At 35.4% G+C, this 22,209-nt stretch overlaps 1 protein-coding gene across 1 annotated transcript; it reads right to left on the reverse strand.

Annotated features, from left to right (window-relative positions):
- Positions 1-25: 25 nt before the first annotated feature.
- FMR1 (FMRP translational regulator 1) lies at positions 26-19,071 on the reverse strand. The gene is made up of 13 exons (XM_010715490.3): positions 18,965-19,071; positions 17,882-17,975; positions 15,933-16,004; positions 15,525-15,673; positions 14,394-14,487; positions 14,189-14,305; positions 8,517-8,687; positions 8,334-8,412; positions 6,447-6,556; positions 4,312-4,398; positions 3,033-3,228; positions 1,693-1,872; positions 26-355 (listed from the first exon to the last, which is right to left on the reverse strand). Exons 3-13 carry the CDS (start codon positions 15,945-15,947, stop codon positions 237-239), a joined length of 1,317 nt encoding a protein of 438 aa, XP_010713792.1. The 5' UTR covers positions 15,948-16,004; positions 17,882-17,975; positions 18,965-19,071; the 3' UTR covers positions 26-236.
- Positions 19,072-22,209: the final 3,138 nt, after the last annotated feature.

The following is a 22,209-nucleotide window of genomic DNA, read 5'->3' on the forward strand; positions in this document are numbered from 1 at the left end:
AAAAAAAAAATCAAACAATGCCATTTACTATCAGAGACTGATACAAAACAAAGACCAGCAGCCTCCACATTAGGTAGCTGCATCTTGATGTATCAAGTAGCATGAATGCTAAAAAAAAAAAAAATAGAGAACATGGCTATTCTTGTAAATGCTATTAGAAAATGAGGAACCACAAGGCTACTGCATCAGCTGCTGTAGTGAAGAATCTACTGTTAGTATATAACAATCATGAAATTTTAAACACTGCATAGTTCTAAGAAGGTAAAAATTACCAGTAGAGATCCATCTGCTGTTCTCCCTTTCGCATCTCTTGAATTACGCTGACGGTTATCTGTTCGTGACTGCTCATCATTTCCTGCAAAAAGAATTAACTACGTTTTTCAATAAGGATGTAGAATTTTATTTAAAAAATTCACAAGCATAACAGGTAATTACTTTAAAGTTTCCATCCTGAAGAACATTAAAAAAAGTACCCTCGATAAAGCAGCAACAGTTCTTTAAGTATGACTGAAGAATCAACACAGAAAATCTTCTCAGGTGGTAAATCACAGCACACAAAACCACAGCACTTAAAACAGTACAGTTTAAGAAAGACCATCTCCTGAAGGCAACTGAAGATGATCAGCCACAGGACTGAAAGACACAATCAACTTAAGTGCAATTTAACATATTCACAGTTTCTGTAATGGCTTTTTAATACTGCATTGCTTTTTTTTTTTTGGAAAAAATCTTGTTAAATTAAGCAATATCCGTAACTTGAAAAAGCATTTCAAAAAATATGCGAAGTTGTAGAATAATTAGGTATATTCAATGAAAAAAAAAAATCACATCAGTAAAGAAAATTTAACTCCCATGAGTTCACCCATTTTACTTTTGTCTCGTCTTTTCCATTCAACATGTAAATTCCAAATTTATATAACCCTGTTGCACGAAAACCAAATACAAGAAGATGAGAATACGGATGATAGGAATGTGTAAGATTCTAAGACATCATTCTACATACATTGCCAAAACAGGAGTTGATTCCTAGACCTCTGTAAGCATTGACATATCCCACAAGCTTGAGTCAAAACGCATGTCAGGAGAGCAAATTACATGAAACGTAATCACAACTAACTTGTATAGGGAAGAAACTTGTTATAGAATGCATGAAAGGACCTCAGAATGCCTTCTCAGCAAGTCTCCATATGACGTCAAACTCTGGGCAGCGGCTTATGTACTTGGAGTTTAGAGCTGCCAACTGTAAGGACCTCAGTGAGCTGAAGGAATTGCCTGACTGGAAACTCATTAACATTAAAGATGAACCCAAAGTCCCACAACTTCAGAGTAACTCCATCCAACAGTGCCTGTTGTAGACAACTGCCTATACAGCAGCTCCACAGGAAGAGCTATGGTGGTCTGCTGGATAACAACTTGAACAGACGTAAGCATGCTATCACAAGTGACAGCCAACTGAATAATGAGTTGTGTTACTACGTGTAGCCAGCAGGTCTAAAGAAGGGATTTTCCCTCTGCTCAACATTCAGTACACATATTAAGTGTTTAGTTTAAGAAGACTGATGAAGTGCAGAGAATTCAAAAGAGGGCTTCTGGGAAGGCTAGGATGTTGAAGTACATTACATGAAACAAGAGGCTGAGAGAACTTTGTTTAAGAATACCAACGATGACCTCCAGAATTAAGTCTAGATTTACCTTTGAATCCTCCACGACCCCTCCCTCCTTGCCCTCTTGCACCACCTCCACGTCTTCGCCCATCTCCTCTGCGAAGGTAGTTGTCTCGTTCCTCTTCTGCTTGGGCTAATGACCAATCACTAAGTTCATCTCTGTGATCAGATTCTGTTTCAGAAGCATTCGATGCTTCAGAATTAGTTCCTATCAGAAGGATACAAAAAAAATCCAAGTGTGCCAGTGTAACTCAGTATGACAACAGAACAAAAAATACACACACACACTTGCAAATTTTAGTTTTCAACAGTTTTGGAATTCTTGTTTCTCAATCTCTAACACAGATGTACTTCTCCAAAAAGTCAATACATATATTTTCAATAAATTAGAAATACACATCAGTTTAAATTGTGCACCACATTTTCACGGTTACTTGGTTTTAACAGACTTATCAACTATTAGGTCTGTTGTGCAAGTGTAGTAAGTCTAGTCAGATTTAAAAGAAACTAAATTCCTGAATTTAACCTGTCCTATCTGAGCCCACACCCAATACTTCTTTATTAAAATGGGGAAAAAAAGGCTAGAAATGTATCAAATTGAAAATACTGTCAATTCCATAGTTTTTGTAGCTAACAGATGACCTTTGCTGATAGTTTCATTCTTTATCCCAATCTTACTTTCATATAACACTTCTTAGTCAGGTCAGCCTTTATCTCTTTGAAAAAAATCATAAAAGGACTTCAGCAGAAAAAACACTGAATGTATTCCTGAATTGTCTTACCAAGCTCATACAAGCCTTTCAACCAGGACAAACATCAGCAGGCCTTTATTCTGGATACTGAGGTTATAAACAGCTCTGAAGTAAGATCCCGAAACTATCCATTAATAACTTAAAAGTTAAAAAGAACAACCTTATTTTCTTGACTATGCTCTTCTAGTAAAAAAACAAACACAAATTGAACTTAATATGAGGTAAGCACTTCTGTAAATTGAAGTGCATGCAATATCTTTTCTAATTTTATTTGTATTTATACAAAGATATCCTCTTAGAGGGTAAAAGGAAAACCAAGGCCTAAGAACTATTTAAAATACAGATAAAATAACAATCTCTGCCCTAAACACTTTATACATACATGTGCTCTTAGAGACAGAAGCTATGTGAAAATATTAGCAGTAAATTTCATTTCAGAATATTTTCTACAGCAAAAAGCTCTTAAATAGTCTTCAAATTTTATAACTTACTATGAATTGAACTTCTCACTGAACACTCATGTTTCCAAAGTATTAACTACTAATAGAGCAGAATTCAAGAAAGCAGTATCTAATTGACTACTATTAAAACTATAGGCACATTTCTAATTACATACCTGAAGCATAGCCTGGACCACGTCTGCTATGCCCCCTGTTTCTGTAAGGTCGACTACCTCTTCCGAGCCCCGGACCATCATCAGTCATATATCCTTTTTCTTTATCTGTACGATTTGGTGGTGGCCTAGAAGTAGCTCCTATCTGTCGAAGCTGCTCATCAATTTGCAATCTTTCCAAACGTAGCTGGTCCACCTCCTACGGAAACACAAGCATAAAAGTCTGAGGTAACCCACATGTGATGATCCAACTGCATTTATCAGGAAAAAACAGGTTATCATCAGAAACACTTCTATTTAATACTTCAAGAATAATCTGTTGTATAGTTATGAAAATGTTAAATAAACAGTGAAATTTACATTCCTTCATTTTTTTAATACAGAAATATCCATTCATACTGTCCCAGCAACAGCATGGTGTAAACTTCTTGCATGCAGTAAATATGAAAATTAAACAATTATGATGTAATAGCATGGTTTCATATAAATGCCTAGACATTACATTATTGTTCAATTCTACCTAACTGTAATGAATGATATCAGGGACATAAAGAAGCAAAGCATACAGCACAAAGTGCTGTAACTCAGACACAGAAAGACAGTCTGCACATGGAATTTCTGAACACACAACAACTAGAAAAGATACACAAACAGGAGCTATTGACAGCAATACACTTAGAAAGCACTTCTGTTACAGATTGAGAAGTTGCCCAGTTAATATCAACAGCTGGTAGCAACCTTTATTCTCCCTCATCTGTTTTCTTTTTGTTCTGTTTTTTTTGCTGTTTGGTTTTTTGTTTGTTTTTAAAATCTGTTTCAAAAATTTATTTTAAAATTTTAAAATCTATTTACAAAACCCAAAAAAGCTTCACCTCCACCAGAGAACAGCTGAGGTTGGAAGGTATCTTTGAGGGTCACCTACTCCAATTAGGACACCGGCAAGCTCCTTCAGTACTTAAAGAACTGGGATTTCTCTGTTCCTTGTATTTGAGATTGATTTTTCTTCTGTTTCTTACTCCATTGTATTGTGCATTCTAAAAAAACATGTTTATTTTTTGAAAGAATTGACTATCGTAAGGGTGGAGTAAAAAAACAAGCCAAAAACCAAAGGAAGAGCCAAGACACCAAAAAACCACTATGGCTTTTACAATAAGCCTTTTTAGATTGACTGGATATAATATCAATTTTTCTAAAGCCTTTGGGGCCCGAACAGATTTTGTTTATCATCCTCCTCTTAAGTATTAGAAAAATTACAGTGGCAGAGAAGCAGTTTTATTCTCACCTTTAAATAATTAAGATGATAATCCAGAAGAACAGTTGCATTAGTGATGCTATCCTTGGTTCCAACAAATACAAATGGTACCATTCCCTAAAACACAGCAGCATCGTAACATTAATCCAATGGTTACTGATTAACCATGAAGTATCAAAGAGAACCTAATATTTTTATAAACCAATTTTTACAATACGGATAAACATAAATTCAAAATAAGACAACAGTATATTTAAATTTTATGCTGACTAGATCATCTAGACTAAATTCTCCTGGTGCTAAAAGCTAATCTTGCTTAAAAAAAAAACAAACAAACTTAGACAATGTCCACATTTTTTTCCATATCAAATGAAATAACAAAAATTTCTTCCCTTCTTTCATAACTAATATCTCCTTTCTTGATCATTGTTTGCTCTCACACAGCTACTTTTATGCTGCAGGTCATTAAAGAAAACTTTCAGCTTTTAAAAAATTAACATTGTCGTACAGCCCAATTTATCTTTCTTAAGGATTTCTGAATTAGTAAAAGGCAAACAAATCAATACATCAAGCAAGAATTACTAACATATATGCTTGTTACCTTTGAAGCATTTTAAGTCATTCATTAGATAACCGGAAAAAAGTAGAGCTAGAGTTGTAGTTGTAATGTCTGGAATTACGGCCTTTTCAGGTAAAACACCTGAAGATCAACTTAGGTGATTAAACGGTCCAAGAAATCTGCCTAACAGGGCCCCGAGCACTGAAAACAGCTAAACTTTAGCACTACTGCCCACACAAACATGAGCTAGATTTAAACTACTTGAGACTATCAGTTGCAGCCTCAGAGTAATAAAAGCCTCACTGTGAGCTGCAGAAGTCAAACTAAGTCTTCCAAAGACTCAAGACACTGAAACCTATGTCAGTGCAGACAGAACTTACCCTAACCGAATTTACCTATAATTGAATAATCACTAAGTTATCTCATCACAACCTTTAAGCCTGTTTTTAACTTCCACCGTACACAGTTGTTAAACAACTGCATTTGAAACAGATTTGCTTTTGTCCCCCATACTCCTTCAACTGAGAGTGACTGAAGATGCTCTTAAAAAGCAAAAAACAGTAAATACATTCACAGCTTGCTGAAGCTCCCTGAAATGACAGTGACAAAACTGTAACATTTCTATTTTTTTTTTTTTTAAAATGGGCAAATGACCCATTAGATTTTATACATCTGTACTAAGCATACTGCAAGGAAAAAAACATATACAATTCTTTTATTCTAGGAAGCCTCAACACTAACACTAGATTTTATGAGGATTAAAAATCCTCTAGCCACAGCATGTTCAACTGAAATATAAAACTTGAAGTACATCAGATAATATAAGTATTTAATAATTAAGGTTTTTTTTAATATAAAAAAACAACAGAATGGGCATTAACTACTTTATAATATCAGATTAAATAAAAGACAATTGACTCAAAAACAACTTAAGGAAAAAGCAGATGCACACTGTCACTTTTAGCCAAGGAACCTATGTGTACAAATTACAACTCATAACAATTCGAGCTAGTAATAATGTCAAGCAATTTCAGCCCTACAAAGAATTCAAAGTACATATTTATCGAACCTTATTTTAACTTCAAAGCAAAAGCAGAGTCTTCCACCTAGTTTCTGAAGTGAATTCTGAGCAACTTACGGGCATAAAAAATTTAGAGACAAACAATATATACCACAAAACAAACAAAACCTATTTAAAAAAAAAATGTTAAATCTGGAAATCCTGATATAAAATTATGCAAGTTACAAAACTGCACACAAAATCTATGGTAAAATCCTGATCCACTTCAGTCTTAAGAAAAAAGAATCCAATGCTGTATTCAGATTTAAAACCAGACTACTATTCTTCACAAAAAGCATGTCTGCAACATTTGTCTCTACATCTTGCAAGACTAGTATACATTCTTTTCAAATACAACATAAAATTAAGTTTACAAGGACCAACTCTTTCCTGCCATGCTTTGACCTGAGGAGAAAGAAACAACACCCACATTATAATCAGAACTTCACCTTACCATGATGAAGATAGAAGGAAGAATCTATTTTATCACTGGGCAGAATACAACCATCAGATAACATACAGAAATCATGTTAAATGAAAGCATACCTCTTCTTGCGGAATATTTTTATCGTTTTCAGCCTCAATTCTCACTCTTACAACACCAGATTTGTCCACTATCTCCTGAATCAGTTTCCCATTTTTTCCAATTACTTTCCCTACAAAAAGGACATTTAAAACATTCAATTCTCAGGGTTTTTCCCCTAAGGATTATTATATTGTAAATAAACAAAATCATTTAGTTAACAGTAAAAGAACTTACCAAAATAGCTTAATACTCCACAACACATTTAACAGGAACACAGAATCTTACACCTGCTGAAAAACCTACAACTTTTTTTTTTTTAAACAGCTTAGCTTCAAATCACTGAAATGAAGGCAGAAAATACTGACTGCATAACAGCTGATACAATTAATCCCTGGAGAGCAAATTAAACTTTTCTTTTAATCACACAGGACATTGTTCTTATTATTCAAAGCTAAACTAAATTTTCACTTCTATGTTTCACTTTTTTTTTTCAAAACCATGAAATTTTAAACCCTGAATATTTGTAGAAAATATGACAAAAACAGCTACTAGGGTCTTTTTGACAAGTCAAAAGCTTCTTCTGAGTAACTTACTCCATTACACATCTTTGGTATAACTGTTTTCTAATAAACAAAACAAAAAGAAGGCTTTGGTGGCGAATTAAAAAGTCAAATAAACCAAAAGACAAAAATAAACATTGAATTATAAAAAAATGTATTTCTTAAAAGCAAATATTAAGTAGAATTCAGTAGCATTCTATCCTACATTTCAGGTTATTGATTTCTATGAAACCTTTAAAAAGGCAACAAAAACTTTTTTTTAGTTCTGTTTGAAACTTTTTAAAGGATAATTAGGTAGAGAAAGCAGATGTCAAGTTTTTATTTTATCTATGGAAAATATAAAGATTCCAGTAATGTAATAAAAGGGTTTTGACTTCGTAATCCAAACTCATTCATTTTCTGGCAAATTACTAGAAATTAGTAAGTGAACAAGCACTATTTTTGATATGAGATATGGCTGGTCCAATTATATATTTTAAGGAATCTAGGCCAAGAAGCAGACTAAAAGTAAAATGCTGCCAAAACCAGAAGTTGTAAACATAAAACAAAGTAAAATAAATTTCAAGTTGAAGTAACAATAGCAGCCTATCATTTCACTTGCCCCCTAGAGGTAGCAAGAGGGAGTGGGATGAAGAACCTACCCTAAAGTTCTAAAACAACTCCAGGGCTGAGCGATTGTAAGCGCTTGTCCCATTGCAGAATTTTACACTGCTTCAACACAAACTTTCATAAACTGCTCCATACGAGGTACGTTGGAGTTCATAGTACTCTCCGTCTTTGTAGCAACAAAATTCATAAAAGAACTTCCACATAGGCCCCACACAATGAGGGCCACATGCACTCCTGTGCACTCTCATGAGGTATTTGATTATCAAAGTCACTATTATCTTTGGACAGCTTTCTTGACCTTCAAATGACTTAACTAGGCCTTCAGTTTATCCTACAGTGCTGCTTCTAAACAAACAAAAGCATGGGAGAAAAATACAAGACAGTGCAAGAAGTACTTATCTGTTGTAGAGCTGAAAAAAAATCACCATCTTTGATGGAAGTCATTCAATTCTTAGGCTCAATCAAGAAACTATTCTACTTTGTACTAAGGCACCTTTGAACTGCAAACCAGCAGGTAATTCCTTACAAAGGAGTGAAAAATTCTACACAGAATGAGGGGAAGGGGAGGGTGGGCAACAAAAAAAAACATCAAGAAAAGCACCTCAAACTCCAAGGCTTTCTATCACCTAGAACTGCTCACAAATTACTTTCTCAACTTTTTCTTGCCCTGCCTCAATTCTAAAATTAAAAATCTCAGAATGCATTTTTCTTTAACGCTAGTCTCTAGCACTAACATACCTACTAAATTTCTTGGGACTTGTATGACATCTTCAGCAAACTCAAGATAACTTCTTGCCTTTTTCACTGCATCTTGATCCTGAAACACATAGAATATATTAGAGAAATGAGAGATGGGTTTTCCCAAAGCATCTATTTTTTTTTTTTTAATTATTATCTGAAAGGTTAAAGAAGGGATCTTACCTCTCCGTAAATATGGAATGTGCAGGTATCTTCATCAAGATCAATGGCAGTCACTCCAGGGACTTTTCTGGCTTGCTGAATATTAGCACCATGAGTGCCAATAGCCAAACCCATTAGGTCTTCACGAACAACAAACTGTTCATGAAATCGTGATGCAAGTTGTCTAGAGCTCTGAAAGGAATCCAGATATTTGTAGTTGTAGCAATTAGACAGATTAATACAATCAGAAAAATATTACAACAAAGATGTGATGACAGAAGCGCTGGCACAATAGAGAGGTGCTATAAAGGAAGGGAAGAAGATTGCTCACCTGTGTCAGAAGATTTTGGGTTCACAGGGGAAAGCTTCACCAAGGAGAGATCTCCAGGAAGAGATCCTTTCCCAGTGGCAGTCAGCCCTTAAAGGACGTGTAAGAGAGGTGGAGCCAGGCTCCATCCCTTCCTGTCTCACAGGTGAGCTGCCTACACCTGTGCTCCCAGGGCTGACTGGGTCCTTTCCCCAGGTGCTCAATCAGTGTTTCAGGGTTGACTCAACAGTTACCATCCAATAGAGATTAAGGGAAACCCTATGATCTGTGCAGAAAACTGCACCATTTCAAGTTAGTGGGAAACAACAGTTGCTCAATTAAAATTCAGTCCCAAAGCTACAGAGATAACATTCTATAGGTAGATATCCCCTGTGTATAAAAGAAAACAGAAACTGCTGTCTACAGAAAGCAACAAAATTAAGGTGAAACTCCAATACATTGCTTAGATTCAGAGAACGCATTCAAATACTCACCCAGGAAACACAATTCTACCCATTAATCTGAGAACTTCAGATTCATACTATCAAGATAAAATCCTATTTCAGCACGGGGATAGCAGTAATTAAGCTATTAAATGAACTCTCAATCATGTGTTTGAGACTCAGGTAACCCCAAATTAAACACCTGGTAATTGCTTCACAACTCTTATCACTTGTTTGTGAAACTGCTATGGTACAACTAAGCAATACAAAATGACTTACAGAATCTTAATAAAGGTTTCCTATATGAAAGAAGACACCAAGAAGAAAAGTAATTAAAAATAGCTTTGGAAAAAAAAACAAAAAAACATTGCTAGAAAGACAGATAAGACATACCAAAAAAATCAAAAAAGGAACAGGTTAAAAGTAGCACTAATGACTACAGTAAACAAATTTTTTGAAGCAGTCCTGAGCTTCCAAGAAAACCACATCAGCAAACTTCAGCTTATAGAAATATACAAAAAGCAGTTTCAGTGTTTTTGTAATCGTATTATTGTAGCATCCATCACACAGCAAGCAGGAAGAAATGGGAACTGAGGACAACTTTTGAGAACTATCTTGCAGCATGCTGTGGAGTTGGAGGGCATGGAAAATACTCAGGTCAAAAGATCAGATCTTAAAGGTGCAAAAAAAAAAAAAAACTTGGTAAATAGTGAACCACATGAACTTCACAACCTGTCAAACAAATGGGAAAGTTGTTAAAGATAGGTGGACATTATAAAAAAAATACAAACCCCATACAAAATTTTTTGTTTACGAACACTAAAACAATGTTTGATAAATTTCTGCTTCATCGTTTCAAAGAAACAGATTTCTTATAGGATGCCTGTGTTATATGAAACCAGGCAATCACTAAGTTCAGTTAACTAGCATATGGAAACAAATTAGAGTATGAATATACAAAACAAAACAAACATTGTTTATGATAATTAAGTTGTCACACATTTAAATAAAGTTACAGTATTTAGATCTACAGAGAAGAGCAAATATAAAGCATGTAAAAAGTCTCTATTTACAATAGCCAGGTAACAATAACTTAATGCATCTACAGAAGATAATACTTTCTGCCTGTGATAATCTAAGTAAAATGGAAATAGTGTTCTGCAAGAAAAATAAACTATTATCATTCCAGAATCAGGAAGTAATTCTATACGTGTAATTTTCCTGTACTGCATTGAAGTGGTGAAGACACAAAGCCACACTTGAAAATTGTTTGGGTGATAAAAGCTGTTTAACCTCTTGCAACATGAAACTCTACAGAGGTTAAAAAAAAAAAATAGATAGATAGATCTATCTATCTATCTATCTATCTATCTATCTATCTATCTATCTATCTATCTATCTATCTATCAAGGAAATGCCCACAGGAAGCTTTCTCTACTCTGTCCTACCTGAATTGCTACAGTTACCTGACCTGGTCAGGTTAAAACTGTTGAAAAACATCTTGTGGTAAATCACTGTCAGGGAAAATTGGCTACAACAAATACTGGGAAAATATCCAAACATCATGAAATACTCAGGAATCTCTATCTAGCATTTCTTTAACTGTGTTACAGGCAACTAAGACAGCAAGTATTATCTTGAATGCTTGCACATCTACATTCCGACAGTTAATCCAATAGCTGTTTTACTAGCTGATGTGTTACAGACCACCAAATGAGAACAGAAAATAGGATGACCAAGTCCATCAGTGGTTAACACAACTACCTATGATGTGTAGAAAAGATGAAACTATATCATCACTGGTGTCTTCAGCTGTGATAGTTAAAATGCATTTATATCGCATCTACTAAAATATCATTAGCTTCTCCAGAAACTATATATTACAAGATGTATTGTATCAAAACACTGTAAAAATCTAACTATTCTCTTTGAATAGATTAATGAGAAACAGATACAAAAATAATATATTAATACTTAGAGGTCATGTCCAAACTGCATTCAGAAATAATAAAATACAAACCAGAATATTAAAGTACATTTCCATGTTTGTTTTTTAAAATCTCAAAATAATTAAGCCACACCTAATAGGTAAGGGAAGCAAACAAAAACTGATTTGTTCAGTTATTTTACTTCATTCTCTAAAAGTCATGTTTAAGAAGGAAAGCCATGCAAGAAGCTAATATGCAGAAATGAAAGGAGATATAAAACACAACAAAGAGAAAGGGAAAAGAAAGAGAATCTAGTTGTAGTCATCATACCAGTTTTACCTTTCCTACTTTGAGCTACAGAAGAAAAAACAGTAGCAGGTCTATGGCACAGAAAGGAGTTTATTTGATCAAAATAATGAAGTATTAATATTGCAGTAAAGCCAGCTGCATTCACTAAATATTTGTTCTGCACATGGATATGTGCAATATATTTGTACATCAATTAGCTTTTCAACAGAAATTATGAACACAATTTTTGCTATCTGAAGTTTTTGAGTTTACTGAAATTGTCTTTACAGTTCTTAATGGAAACATGAAAAATATCAGCCAACTTCTATCACACTAATTATAATCATATATACATTTATCTCACAATAACCCTTCACTAAAGTATGGCTCAGGTAGAACAAAGGTCTTCTAAGAAGAGTTGAACAAAATTCTTCAGCCTTTCACGGCAGAAAAAAGGTTCACATTTAGAACAAAAGCAAGAATCCCAGATTAGTTAGGGACAGGAATTAATGACAGCAGCTTCCGGTGCACACATCTGTGGGGACACAGAATGAGCTCTGAAAAGGCTGTTGTTCTTCCCACCTCTGAAATAATACTTTACATTTCATGAGGTAAATTGGTCACATGACTGTCAGTTCTGGAAGAAGACAAAAATGGTTCCTTCTTGGTCTTGAGAATATCCAGACCTAAACTATCTTGGATTATAGCTCTCAAACACAGAAATCAAGGGACTAACAACAGTAACAGAAATACTTCCTGTAAGCAGTGGCAAGTACACCTACTGGATATAAGAAATTTGAACTACCACACTACATCCCACTTAAAGCTAAAACCACAGTAGATCTAATCCGCTCTGGGGAGCAGGGTGGGGAATAATGAAATCTGGCTCAAAAATGAGAGTTGGTATACATCCACGTAAAATCTATCGTTCAAAGTTTTATCACCCTTCTAGTTCTTGTTGATGAATCTTCAAAGAAGTTTTTGGAAATGGTGCTATGTTTTTCTGATTTGTAGACAAGAGAAAAAAAATACAAAGATAGGTTAATTCTAAAGATTCTCTAATTTTCTAGTATACTCCTTTCTTCTCCCCCCCACTTCCATGGACAAGTATGAGTCAAACTTCTTGCCAGTCAACACCCACTCTCCAGTTACAGAAATATCATAAGTTTTATCTGCTCTAAGATAATTTTATCTAGAGACAAACCAATCCCTTTGTACATACTGACAACAGTCTCACCTCCTCCTATAGATTCACCTCTCATTTTCATAGAATCATAGAATCTTTTGAGTTGGAAGGGACCTTTAAAGGCTACCTAGTCCAACTCCCCTGCTTTTAACAAGGACGTTAATAGATACATCAGGTGCACAGAGCCTGACGGGGCTTCCACCACCTCTCTGGGTAACTTCTTCCAGTGCCTCACCATTCTTATTTTAAAAAATTTCTTCCTTACAGCCAATCTAAACCTTCCCTTTTCAGCTCGAAACAATTTTCTCTTGTTCTATCACAACAGGCCCTGCTCAAGAGTCTGCCTCTCTTTAGATACTGACAGCCTGCTCTCTGGTTTCCCTGGAGCCTTCTCTTCTCCAGGCTGAACAGCCCCGGATCCTTTAGCACATCATTGCAGGGAGGTATTCCATCCCTCGGATCATTTTTGTTGATTCACTCTGGACATGCCCCAACAGGTCCAAGTCTCTCCTGTACTGAGCATGCCCCATCAGGATGGGTGATGTCTCAGAGCACAGAGCAGAGGCGCAGATCCCCTCCCTTACCCTTCTGGCTGTGGTGCTTTGGATGCACCCAGGATCCAGTTGGCTTTCTGCACTGTGAGGGCACATTGCTGGTTCGCGTCCAGCTGCCATCCACCAGTACCCCCCAAGTCCTTTTTGGCGGGACTGTGCTTTATCCTTATATTGCCCAGCCTGTACTGGTAGTGGGGCTGCCATGACACACGCACAAGACCTTGCACTTGGCTTTGTTTATACCTTTGGGCTATACACTCAACGGCTGTGTGCAGAGCAGTCACTACTGAAAACTGAGGCAAAAAGTTGAATACCTCAGCACTCCCCATTTGTTGTTACTAGCCTGCCTGAGCCGCTCACTAGGAAGAGCACACCCTTCTGGGCTTTCTTTTAACAGCTCAAGTACCGATAGAAGCCTTCCTTATTCTTCTTTGCACCTCTTGTCAAGTCCAGTTCCAGTTGGCCTTCCTGACCTCACCTCTATGCCGCACAGCAGCATCCCTATACTCTTTCCATGTTATCTGTCCTTGATTCCACTGCCACTACGTTGCTTTCGCAAGATCCTGTTCTAGTCTATCTTAGTATCAACCCACACTCACTCCATCTATTTTTAAAAAACATTAAATCAAACCTATCAATGTGGCACTATCTATGCAATAATGACTGATTATTTTATGGTTCATACTATGAAGTATGTGCACATACACATACACATGTATACACACACACATTTACTTCATAGTTTGAAAAATATATATATTTCTTATTTAGTAACACAAAATCCTGTGTGATGGGAAGGACTGGGTATGAGATTGTAGAGATTGTATAAAAATGAGTATTTGTAAGAACAGGCTTCCTAACTATAAACTTATTACCTACTGTATCAGTAAATAATTATTTTCATCTCCCATTCAAGTCCTATCAGCTATCAAGCGTTTGGGAATTATTTTTAGGTTCAAAATTATTTCAGAGAATAAAAATCCATACCTCCAGTTGTTTGCTAGCTTCTTCATTTCTCAAAATCAGGGATAACTTAGTACGAAGACTTCGAAAGTGCATATCAATCAGCATATTTGCCCGCTTCGTTGTTACATCATTGATTGACTAAATTATTAATAAAGAAAACAATGTTTTATATATGAAATTTTCAAAGAAACTACTGCATTCGGCATGGTTAGATGTTCATACTTACTAAAATAATAAGCTGATGGTTTTCGGAATCATATATTACAGAAAAAGCTCCAACTGCCTTTTTGAAGTCCTTATGTGCAGACTCTTTGGCACACCTAAAAATAAAATGCTACAAAGTTAAAATAATAAACTGCTGCATTTACAGCCTAAAAGATTCCTTTCTAATATAAAGAATCTTAAACCCATTTATCTACCTTGCAATGAAGGTATTATTTCATTTGGACATAATCTACTTTACTTGCTTTACTTTCGTTTCTCTTCATGAGTAAAATGATGTTTTTAAGCTTCATGTTAAAAAAGCTAAAATCATTACACCCAGCAGGGCTAAAATTTCAAATGCACTATGCACCAGTATGACATGTGACTTCACTGTAACTACTGCAGCATTGTAACAACTTCCTGCTCATCTCACACCATACTTTGCTTCTCCAGACTTCTACTATCTACTCATTACTTAGTGAACTTGTTTACTGTAACACTAACTTCCACAGTTCCAAGTCTAATCTGAATTTATAACTTCTTTCATACTGGGGCAATAACATAGGTAGCAAAAAATAATTAATTCTGAAGCTAAAAGAGGGGAATCACTATTATTCTGGATTTTAGAATTATATTCAGAAAAAAAAAAAGATGTCAGTGTTCTGGGAGAAAACCGGTTGTTTATGTACTGCACTAAGGGAAGTTTTAATCATTGCATATCTACTTGCAGAGCCATCATCAGAAAATCTTATGCCCTTCAGTATGTTTTTTATTGTCATTAAATACCAGCTTTGATGGAGTACTTGACAATGTCAATGAAGTACTGAACATTTATGGATTATCAATGAAGATGACAGGGAAAGGATTCACATTAATTTAAGCATAACAGAATAGCTGTAAGAAAACAAACTGCAATAAATAAAAATCTTACATCTGTTCTGCACACATCCTTAGCAGAACTAAATTACATTTTAAAGATAACCTTTTATATTTTTGACCTATGATCATATTCACATTTGTACTTGCTATATTTTTAAATAAATATTTTAAAAATTACTTTAAAGCAGTAAGAAGCATTTTTATTTCTCCTTTCCTCAAGCTCAAGAAGTTACCCATGTTTTGAAACAATTTATGAAGAAATACTTGCACTTACATTTGCCTTAAATCCTCTGGTACTTCCAGTTTGATTTTATGGAAAGTATCTTTTGTTGCGGGTTTGTTAGGGTTCACAGATCTCAAACGCTCAATTGTGACAATTTCGTTGTACGTAGCATCACAGGCTGCATATTCTATTACATAAAACTGATATAAAAATAATAAAATCATCCAAGACACATTTTATTACAAGAGTAAGAACTACACTATCAAGTTAGAGACACTTCTGTTAACTCAAAAACAAAATCTGAACTTTTCTAGATTGAAGTTAATGGTAATTGCAACTGTCCTAGCCAAGAAGTTTTTTAAAATTGGAGAGAAATACTAAAGTCACTTTACATCGAAATAAATAAAAGCAACACAAGAAAAACTGTAAGTAAGTATATATTTATATGCATATTCCTACCTCACCCTTTATCATTCTCACTTTAGCCAACCACCAGCAGCAGGGTTCTTTTTCATTTGCCCTGGAATAAACCTGAACAAAATACACACATTATACAGTTGTAGCCCAAAAGCTGATACAGATTAGTATTACCATCAGCTCTGCAAAAGACGTAAAGACCAGCACAACATATCAGTATTTACAGTCTCCAATCTAAGAACTAAATAGCATGCACATTGACAGCTGAAATAGCTACTGCAAATATAAGTAGGATATAAAACTACTTATATAAGATCATAGAGATCTACCAGCAATTGTTGCTTCAGTCTTGCGTGCAGTCAAAAAAAGAGAAAATTCAGCCTTTTGTATGTTATACAATGCTTCTTACCTGTATGCAGATCTAGAGAGTGAGGGGGATGACAGGAGGACAGATCTTTACTACTTCAGTACATATATGATATTGGCTGTAACTACAGTAATTTTTTGACATTTTCTCATTTTTCCCATCAGGAGTTTTGCTTGCACGCTACTAAGTATTCAAAGCTCTCATTTTTTGTAAGAATTACAAAATTCAATATTATTGCTTTATAAAACGTTGAAGTTTCAGGAACATGTAATACCAAATCCAGGCTCTTGCTAGCTTTACAGAAGTATTTACAGATATATATTTATATACACTTGTATTTTGCAGGAATACATATAAAGGCTGCTCCAAAAGTAACGCCTGCTACTTTGACATCAGAGATGCAAGCAGGTGGTATGACAGTAGAGGTTGAGCCTTCCTGTCCACATTCTGTTATAGTTTGTCATCATGTGACAGACCACAGCTGAGAGGCAGTCTGACAGAATGGTGCCCGACAGAGAAGTGCGTGAAGCAAAGGTATGGAAATGAACTCCTCCATGCAGAAAAAACATCACCCATTGACATTTATTAGGTGACATTTGTTCGTGCAGATTTTTATGAGCTCAGCCTTCGCTTGTTGCTGGCAAAAATGCTAATGGTGGCTGACTATGTTGAAAAATTGTTTCACAGCTGAGAATTTGCTCTGTCAAATAGTGTCCAGCGGAGGGTCAAAAAGATGATAAAGGGCCTGGAGAACCTCTCTTATGAGGTAAGGCTGAGCAACTTGGGTCTGTCCAGCCTTGAGAAAAGAATACTCAGAGAGGATCTGATCAATAAATAAATATCTAAGGTGCAGGAGGCACAGGGACAAGGCCAGACTTTTCTAAGTGGTGCATGGGCAAGGGGAAATGGTCACAATCTGACGTATATAAAGTTCTGCACAAATGTGCATAATAACATCTTGACAGTAAGCGTGACGGAGCATTGGAACAGAGAGATTGTGGAGTCTCCTTCTCTGGAGACTTTCAAAACCCACCTGGACGCCCACCTGTGAAACCTGGTCTGGGGAGCCTGCTTTGGCAGGGGGTGTTGGACTTGATGATCTCCAAAGGTCCCTTCCACCCCCTGCAATTCTGTGATTCTGTTATTGTGCTCTTTATAACTGTTGTAGTTTCCATGGAAGTAAATAGAAGGCATTACCTTTGGAGCAACCCATATACGTATATAGAATTTTCATTTTTTCATTCAGTTTTAAGTTTTGCTACCAAACAACATTATTAAATGCCTATGTAGATAAAAGCTATTATAAAGTCTAAATATAGTTAAAGAACTATTGTCCAAGCTAACACAGCACGTTAAATTCCAAATCACTGAGTTCTGACAAAGAAAGGATCCATAATCAAAGAAAACCTGATCTCATCTGTAAATCAGTGTGCACATAATGATATTGTCATACTGTCAAAAATACCTTTTGATGGCATGTTTGACATCATTTTCTATGTAGTATTTGGAATCAAAAGAGTTACAACATAGACAACAGAGGCAAGCCTTCCACTGGCTCAGCTGACATTTTCACCCCAAATTTTCGACTTCTCAAAAACAAATTCTGTTAATGGTGTATACATACCTCCACTTCATCACTTTCATTTATGTCTTTATTATAGCCTGCAGGTGGTGGAAACCTCACATCGTGGAATGGTATTTGTCTCTCTGGTTGCCAGCTACAAACCAAAATACAATGAATGACCTACACACTTTCACTTTCTTTTTAAGAAATAAGTCAGTCAGAACTGTGTTGAAAATTCATTTACTTCACGTTTTCACAGTTTTGCAGAGCTTTTGTGCACATATATCAAAATCTTGCTTCTGTCTGTACTGTTTCGAAAACTTCCGGTTGTTTTTACAATTCATAGCTACAGGTTTTATCCCCAACATCAAAATGCAAGTTAAAAAATTTCTTAACACTTTTGAACTTTTACATCAAAAAAAAAAAAAAAAAACAGTCTTTTTCTTTCATCTATACCTTATAAAGAAGTAATCCAGATTGTCTAAATTCAGTTTGAATTTTAAGATTCTTTAAGATTTAATATAATTAACATGACAAGAAAAGATTTTCTTTCCAAAAGTAACCATAAAACAATTCCTAGAACTACACAAATCATAACAAAGATAGACCAGATAAAATTATATATCCACACACACACACACACACACACACACCCCCACCCACCCACCATCTTGGTTTTACTTCCTGAAGGAAACAAAACCTGAGCTAAACAATGTAACAGAAGGCTAACTTGCTGTGCCACTAAATGATGACAACAAATTTAAGCGTGGGAAACTGGCATTCACCACCATCTATAAAATACATTTTGTAATAATGCAATCAGGAAAATCTATAATAAAATATTCTGATGAGATAGAAGTAATCATGGTATCACCAGTTACTTAAACACTGGTTGCTATTACCTAAGTCCAATAATATATTTTCTAGAACATTCACTTTTTCCTAGTTTCATTATTTAAACAATTGAAAGCACACACAAAATGTAGATAGTAATTAATCTCTTAATTCTCAACATGCCAGCAGAAGCGTATACACTATCTTAAGGATGACACACTCCATCATCATAAGTTCTATTTAGGTTCATCAAATTCAAGATAGAAACGCTTAACTCCATATCTGTAGATATAACAGCAATATACTTACTTGTTTTCAAATGCAACTGTTATCGAGTCTTCATGTACATCCTTTACAAATGCCTGTGAAGAAAAGAAAGGTACAATTACAGTATGCCTACAGATACTTTTAAAGAACAAGCCTCAAACAATGCTTTCCTTCCACAGAAATTATTCAGAATGTAAATATGTTCTTGAGTCAACCTCTTGCATTTTGCAGTAGACTAATATAAAACACATACTGAAAGCTGATAACCTCCTGAATTCATGACTGTCAACATGCAGATAGACAGAATGCCCGAGTAATACACACAGCCTTTCTACTTTTCAGAAATAACGGAAGAGGTCACTAACAAATGACAAAATCATTTTGAATTATGAGATGTGAAATCCAATATATTAAACCTGAGTTATAGCTATAACTTTTTACTTTGACAAGAAAACTACAGCTTAGAAATTAAACTACAACTTTAAAAAATCCCACCTCTTTCACCACAAGGTAAGCCTGAATACTGATCCACTAGAAATCACGCATATCCATTCTAGCAGTTTTCATTCACAGTCAGCAGCCTTAGCACACAAACTTAAGCAAAATGCCCTGCAGCCTTCCTTGTTTTCTTCTGGGCAATGAATAGCAGTTGTGCTAAGTCTCCCACACAACCACAAAGCAGAGTATGGAGTTAAATCTAAGCCTAGAGGGTGCTTTTTTCCATTTATGCTACTGAACTCAATGATCCTTGATCATTTCTCAGCTTTATGCTCAAACTTCCCCATCCACCAAACACCAAGATTATATTCTACTTAAAAAAACTTTGGGATTCACTAGGGAAGATATTTTTCATAGCCTCAAACAGAGGGTGCATAGCAGTGAGGGACTGCAAATATTGCATTGTTCGTTTCCTTTCAAAAATTCCTTTAAAAATTACTGAAATAGACATTAGCAACGTGCTAAGTATTACACTAGCATTTGTCCACGCTTTTCATGCCCTTGCAAGGTAGAGGTGGATGAGATGAAAGTCCAAGAACAAGAGAAATTACAGAAGTTGATTCTGTCAAAGGAGGTGCCTCACAGTAGTTGAACAAATTCTCAGTAAATTGAAAGTAACTTAGCAGCAACTTTCTTGCAAATTGTAATTAATGAACTGTAGCGCATTTCTTTCTCTCCACTTCTCAAGTTTCCAAGAAAAGAATAACACACATCTTAAGAGCGTTAAGACTCTGTTAGGTATGGCACTTAAGAGGTTAAAAAAAATTCCACGGCACTTCTTTCATTAAGTATTTTCAAGCACGTGCTAAATCGCAGCAACATCTCACAGAATCAAACAAAAGCAGTACCTGATGACAAATATGGAGCTCCAATAACTGATTATAATTAAAGTAAGCAGTACGTATTCACAGCTGTCATTAGAGACATTCACTACACTAAAGTAGAATGCTAGTTAATAATCTGAAAACAATGCCATCTCTAACAGAAGTCAAAGCAAAGCAACAACAATAACAAAAGACTATTTTACATTTTGCTCATCTCTCACAATACCATAAGAATAAAGTTTCTGAAAAGTTTATTATTGCTAGCACCCGAAGGATGCTCTCAGTCTCCAATAGTACTTAGATACTTATTTTGAAATTCCAAGATATTCTTTCCAAGGGAGTGGCAAACATAGTTTATGTTTTAATAATATAAAACAGAGTAGATCTAGAACCGTATCTCTGCATCACGTTGACAGTAGAACAAGAAACTACCCATTTCCCAGTTTAACGTTTATGTACTGTTTTATATTACTGTCTCTTCTGCAAGGAAACTCCAGAAAAACATGCATTTCACAGATACTATGGTAAACCTGATTTATTTGCAACACTACACATATCACCATCAAAGATTCTTTCCACATTTTGTCCAAAATGTTTGCCACGCACAGCTCTGAATCACCTATTCTTATAGATGGAACAGAAATTGATGCCTTTAATACCTGGAATAACACTGCAATTACTAGCGAGCATTTGCTACGACTCCTTCACACCACAGAATGGAAAAGATGGGACTCATTATTAGTAACATTCGAGTACACAAGAAGTAGAAGCTATTTTATAAAGGAAATCTAACAGAAACGCTACCAAGAACAAGAATAGCCTTGAAAAAAACAGTTAAGAGTAACATAATACAATGTTCTGAGAAATAACTTCTTAATACTTGATTATCACATTCACAAAACAGCAAAAATTTATTCTGCTGAAGAAAGATGAACGATCCTTTTGGAGAAGTCATCCCCTCTCCAGTCATTAAAACACCAGAAGATGCTCCAATGACAATTCTGTTGAAGAATATGGGTTATGACAGAAATACATGAGCACAGTAGTTAAAAAACATTCTCATACTCAGGCCTGACAGCTCCTAACATCCAAATCACGCTGAGAGAAGCTCCTGACTACAGCAACTACAGCAACTACTGGTACTCATGCTGCAATCTACCATCAACAAACAAACTAGACAGTGACACAAACGTAAGTTATCAAGCTGAAGACTAATCTAGCACTTATAAAATCTAAAAAATGTAAAACAAATAGCTAATTAAAAGAATATTTAACTATGGGCAATCATTGTTTTCAATTTAACATCACATCCTAGTTTAAAGACTGAAGAGCTAGTACAGCAGATGTAGAGTTTTTGTCCTGTCTGTCAAAAAACAAAAGAAGGGTGAGCTTCATTAGGCTGAAGATGATCTCAATAACGTGCAAAGGTTTACAAGTTAGTTATAATAGTGTTTTCTCACTTCCCAGCTACTATGAAAGCTCCTCTTAAGGAGATCTTCAACATTGCTTTGGCCTCAACCATCTGAACATGCCTGAACCAACAATTTTTGACTGTCAGTAAGTAGCATTGGTACAGATGTCTCACTGACTTCAGAGGAGTCAGCCACAGGAACAGATAGAGTATCTGCTTTTTCTGCCAGCCCAGCCAAAAACACTGATGTTACTTATTTGCCCTTTAACTTCTAGCCTTGCTGATCTTACAAACATAGAATTCCTAGAAAAATACCCCAATTCAAAAATACAGCATATACAACACCTCAGTCTACTTCTGTAATGAGCTTAATGCTTAGAAAACAATCAGACGAAATATATTAATAGCCTAAACATAAAGTTCCCTAATTGTAATCAGAAAAAGCTGACTTTCCTTTTTCCAATCTTGTGACATTGGAAAAAATCCAACACCTTGATCAGATCAGTTTTTATAGCCTATATTACAGCATTATGTCTATTCTCCACAGGTATAAG

This window comes from Meleagris gallopavo, chromosome 9, assembly GCF_000146605.3.
Source record: "Meleagris gallopavo isolate NT-WF06-2002-E0010 breed Aviagen turkey brand Nicholas breeding stock chromosome 9, Turkey_5.1, whole genome shotgun sequence".
In the NCBI taxonomy this organism is placed as follows: domain Eukaryota; kingdom Metazoa; phylum Chordata; class Aves; order Galliformes; family Phasianidae; genus Meleagris; species Meleagris gallopavo.

Excerpts from the sequence above, each read along its gene's own strand:
- FMR1 (XM_010715490.3), bottom strand. Across the intron at positions 1,873-3,032 it reads TGGTCCAGGCTATGCTTCAG|GAACTAATTCTGAAGCATCG; the intron begins GTATGTAATTAG and ends TCCTTCTGATAG. Across the intron at positions 356-1,692 it reads GGGTCGTGGAGGATTCAAAG|GAAATGATGAGCAGTCACGA; the intron begins GTAAATCTAGAC and ends TTCTTTTTGCAG.